The sequence below is a fragment of the Buceros rhinoceros genome, unplaced genomic scaffold (assembly GCF_000710305.1).
Source record: "Buceros rhinoceros silvestris isolate BGI_N320 unplaced genomic scaffold, ASM71030v1 scaffold34701, whole genome shotgun sequence".
NCBI lineage: Eukaryota > Metazoa > Chordata > Aves > Bucerotiformes > Bucerotidae > Buceros > Buceros rhinoceros.
This window is the reverse complement of record NW_010395414.1, coordinates 9,832-14,575: the sequence shown is the minus strand read 5'-3', so window position 1 is coordinate 14,575 and position 4,744 is coordinate 9,832. Positions and strand designations below refer to the sequence as shown.

General features: G+C 46.3%; 1 protein-coding gene across 1 annotated transcript in view; it reads right to left on the bottom strand.

Moving 5' to 3' along the window:
• Nucleotides 1-403: 403 nt before the first annotated feature.
• WDR82 (WD repeat domain 82) overlaps nucleotides 404-4,744 on the bottom strand; it is a gene marked incomplete at its 5' end in the record, with an annotated part of 9,430 nt that continues 5,089 nt past the window's right edge. The window contains 5 exons of the mRNA XM_010145544.1: nucleotides 404-751; nucleotides 1,240-1,382; nucleotides 3,146-3,215; nucleotides 3,335-3,490; nucleotides 4,255-4,371. Coding sequence (XP_010143846.1) covers nucleotides 722-751; nucleotides 1,240-1,382; nucleotides 3,146-3,215; nucleotides 3,335-3,490; nucleotides 4,255-4,371 — 516 coding nt within the window. The remainder of the gene's footprint in view (nucleotides 752-1,239; nucleotides 1,383-3,145; nucleotides 3,216-3,334; nucleotides 3,491-4,254; nucleotides 4,372-4,744) is intronic.

Genomic DNA, 4,744 nt, shown 5'->3' with positions numbered 1-4,744 from the left:
GACTCCTTTATTGCTTGGGACACTGACAGGACCTCAGCAGCGCTGTCTGCACCCGCCGGGATGCTGGCACATCAAACAGCTTCAGCAAGTGCTGGCAGTGACAGAACCTGTGTGGTGTGTTTCACACTACATCACCAAAAAAAAGGATCACAGGATTTACAGTCACCCACTGTTCGGGTGCGTGTTCCACTGCGAGAGAATCCAGCATCTGCTGTTTAGGTTGAAAACTGTCAGTGTTCACATTTGGCACAGAAGTAACTTTGCATCTGTGGACTGCAGTGTAACCAAAGAGATCCCAGATGTTAAAAACATGCACTTACAGGAAGGAACTGCACGTTCCACCTTGGAACACCAATAGCCTTGTGCACTTACAGAGGGAAACATAATGTAATTACAGCTTAAAAAAAAAGCCACAAACATTTTGTAAATAAATCAGACTTCACTGCTCTCAGAAATAATACTGTGTCGGTCTCAACTGCAGTTGAAGCCTGCTGGGCATGGACTGGAAGGTAAGAACATGGAGCATGCCGCTTCTGAACGTGCTGGCAGGCTGTGTGGAGGAGTCCTCGCAAAGGAATGCAGCAGATAAAGGTAAGACGTGGAGATGTGTGCAGGAACAGGAACCCAGTCTAGAAAACCCAGGCAATTCCAATACTATGCTCGCAATGACGTGCTGCTGTTTGCAGTACCAAAGTCTCTCACAGCAGCTGCAGCACAGCAGTTAGTCGTCGATAGTTGGCAACCAGAAGGCCTACAAAAGAGGAAAGAACAAGTGTCTTTTACAGACCAGAACACCCAGCTCTCCTTGAGCACGCTGCAGGAGCTGACCACTGCGGCCTGCCATACACACACAGGCAGAGACTACAAAGCAGCAGCAACGCCCTCCCAGCACTTCAAGGTTACAATCCCCGTTTACACTGGTTTGGTTGGCAGTGCAAGTTCTCCAGAGCAAGCCAGGCTTACACAAACCGAAAACACCAGCTGTGTACGGTGACTAAAGAACTCGCACTTCTGCGTGCTCGTTCACTCACTGCTCTGCCTTCGCTGTGTGTCTGAACACTGGCTTGCCAGTGCACATCTACCTGCTGGGTAAGGTGCAATCCAGGTATAACAGACAGGGGCCTGGTGCTCACTGAAGCCCACGGAAACACCCATCAGTGGCACTGAGCCTTCTCAGATTCACTTCTAAAAGGGTCAGCACCTCACTGAGTGTGGAGGAACTTAAAACTCTTTCCTTACCATATTGGAACATGCACTAGCAAAAGTCATGAATTTTGGATTGAACTGCAGACAGGTTATAGGACCAGTGTGTTTCCCGTCCAGCACAGCCACCTTCATCCCACTTTCCCCATTCCAAACATGGATCTTCCCATCCTCTGAACCTGCAAGCAGGAGTGGAAAACGAGACATGTAGAACATACTGGAGAGGCCAGCAGAGAAAATGAGGAACATAATCTTTTCTGTCAGAGAACTGTAGCAACAAGCATGGCTCATCTTCATAGTTTAGCCTTTAAGATTCTCAGTGTCACCAGGGCATTTACAAAACATCCCTGGAGTTTACACACCAGTACCCAAACAGCAGGTTTAGCTCTTCACTCTGCAGAGACTCAACTACACAACACAGTGCAATGCAATTCTGGCAGAGGGTAACAACTGCGGCCACCCGGTAGAACAGGAGAGCTACCACCACCCAGCTGAGGAGGATGACCCTTGCCAACTCACACTGGTGTGCGAGAGGTGGAAAGCTGGTTGTTAGTCATTTTTCACACAAGTTCTCCATTCAGATGCAGACGGAGATAAACATCTCACCAGGTAGGCACAGAATCAGAGCCCAGGCTTTGCTGTTGAGGTAACCACATTTCAGGACACTATGCCAACTACTAGAAGCCTCACTGGAGGTGTCAGCAATCCACGTTGGTACATACGACAGGTTTTTCACTTCAAAATGGCATTTTGCAGACTCCGAGGCTGGACACTTAACATTTTTATAATTCAATTCTGCTTTAGTTTCATTTTAAATAGGATTCCTAATACAAATGTAAGGAATTTTCTTCTGCTTTTTTATTTGTAAGTATAGTTTTACAGGGAGGAAAAATTAAGAAGTACAAGTTGTAACCTAACCATATGTAAGAATTGAACAGAAATAAGTGTTCTGGAACTTCTTTGACTATATTTTTTCTCTGGAAGGGCACAGAAAGGCAAGTATGTGCAATGAAGTGCTCTCCAAAGAGAGTAAACAAAGAACTCCACCCATCTTCTCTGCAAACAGGAAGTTCTCAGAACAAACAAAAGTAGTTTTGCCAATACCATCGCTCATCCATGAAAAATGAGGATGCAGCTACCATTTACAACAAAATTAAACATTTGATGTACCAGCCACATAAAGAACATCAAAAAGTAGGTGCTAGGAGAGGGCAGCACCACACAGATGGGTCTGACTTGTGTTCACGGGTCCTGTGGGGCAGTGGAGTGTAGCAGAGTGACTGAAGTGCTCTCTGAGGGGTGCCCAACCTGCAGCACCAGGCTTTACCAGAGCTGCAACTGCTTTCTGCCACCTGCTTCACTCAAGTCCTTCCTGAAGAGGCTGAGGAAGGGGGCTGGGGCCATCAGGCTGATGCCTACTGCTTCTCTCAAGGGTGAAGGAGAGCTTGTTCCACAGACACGGGAGTTTACATGAGCCACATGGACAAAACGCAGCTGCACCAGCATAGGTATGTGCCTGAGAGGGCTCACAGCAGGCTACGAGACCAATCGGTGCCTTGCTAATCCGGCAGTGAAGGGCCGGCCACAAAACAGCCCCAGAATGCTTGAGGCAGCACACAAGCACATCCTAGCTGCAGGGTGAGGACCGCTGACATCAGTCATGTGACATGTCTCCACACACTGCAGCAGTGTGCTGGTTTACCATCTTTTCTGGAAGAGCATTCATATATAAAGGAAAAAAATAAAAGTCTCCTTGCAGGCTTGTTTACATTTCAGTCTAGAAAACACTGAGTGAACTAACACACCAGGAGGCGTCAGTGCAAAGCAACCTCCCAGCTGTGGTGTGTAAATACATTCTGCTTCCCAACAGACACCACCTTATTCCTACATAACACATCTGATTTCAGAGCACTGAAATTCTGTCCAGGAAGAATTATCTTACCTATCATGATGAACTGGGAGTCTGGTGTGAAAGATGCCTCCAGCGTGACAGCCTTACTATTGTTATAACCCTGTGGCACAAACAGGAGAACACATAGTAGAGAGCGTGTCCGCAGCAATCTCATAACCTGAGGGCACCTGCTCCCACAGCAGCATAAAGTTTTGAGCAGGTACCACAGAATCTGCTCACCCCAAACGTATGCAGGATAGCTCCTTTAAAGGCATCGATCAGGCGAATGAACCCTCCATTAGTCGATATGAGGATGAGTTTGCCATCGTTACTGAACTTCAGGCCTGTCCACTCACACGTTCGGTCATACTGCATCTTAAACGTAGCAAATGGCCCCTTCAAAGGAAAAAAAGGGAAATATGATGTAGACTCTGTACACACTGCTGCTAGTAAGAGCTGCTTTTAACTTTAGCCCACGAAAAAGTTTAAGATTTTTCAAAAGAAAGTCTTTAGTCCCAAGATACCAAAGGAAAGTGTCATGGCAAAATCCCACACGTTTGTTTCAAAGAAGCATGAATCCAGCCCTTCCACAGCCAAGGAGAGCCACAGTAGGGTGTCTTACTACCCAACAGGCCCACACTCTACCACGTTCAACAGCAGAAATTAATTTAAGGTAGAATGAGGTTTTTAAACAAGGCTGGTAACTGAAGTTAGAGAAAGAGTCATCTGACTTTTTGAAAACCACGGAACTACGCTCAGCGTTCAGCCAGTTCAGCTGCCCACCCAATTACAATGTCCATCCTTTCTGACAATCCTGGCTCTACCTTTGCCAGTATTTTTCCAGGATCAGCAGCAAGGATAAAAAAAAACGAAAAAACAACAAACCACCCTAAAGCACACATCTACAAAAAGCCTAAACAGAAATTCAGAACATGTTAAAAAGTTAGAGGTAACCTTTCACATTGGCTCAAGAGTGGATTTCAGGACGCGACTACGTATCCCTTTCTGTCTGCGAGGTGTGTACTTACTGAAAAGTCTCTAGGTGCCAAGTAGGCACCCCAGACAGTAAGCTGGAGTAAAGAAGTTCAGCCTCCGAGCACTCAGTTTGGACTATTTCTTACAAGCTAGAAAGTGTAAAAAGTGCAGTTAGGGTAGCTCACCTTGTCAAAAGAACGGAGATCATAGAGCTTCACCATTTCAGAATTGACTCCAGCAGCAAAAATCAACCCTTCTGGGTCAAAAGAACAGACAGGCTTCCCCTGGAGATGCATTAAGCCCTAGAAAATACAAGTCATCCAAATATTTCGTGAAACAGATGCTCACATTTCTACCACCACCCTCTGAGCCTACTGTGGGCAGAACAGCAGCCTACGGGCACCGCAACTGTAGATATTGAAGTATTACAAAGGTTCAGAACTCAGCTTCTCAAAAGCAACTCTGACTGCTTCAGGTCATCATGTGAAGCTTCCAGTTTGCTGCAGTGACAAAGTTTACACTGGAATAAATCGATACCTCATTTGAGCTGTCATCCACTCAGGAAAGACCCAGAGAAGGGAGGATGGTGTGACTGTATTAACAACCGTAGCAGGCAGTGCCACAAAACACTGCTGCTGGGATTGATAGCAACGCTCTACCAATTATATCCCGGAA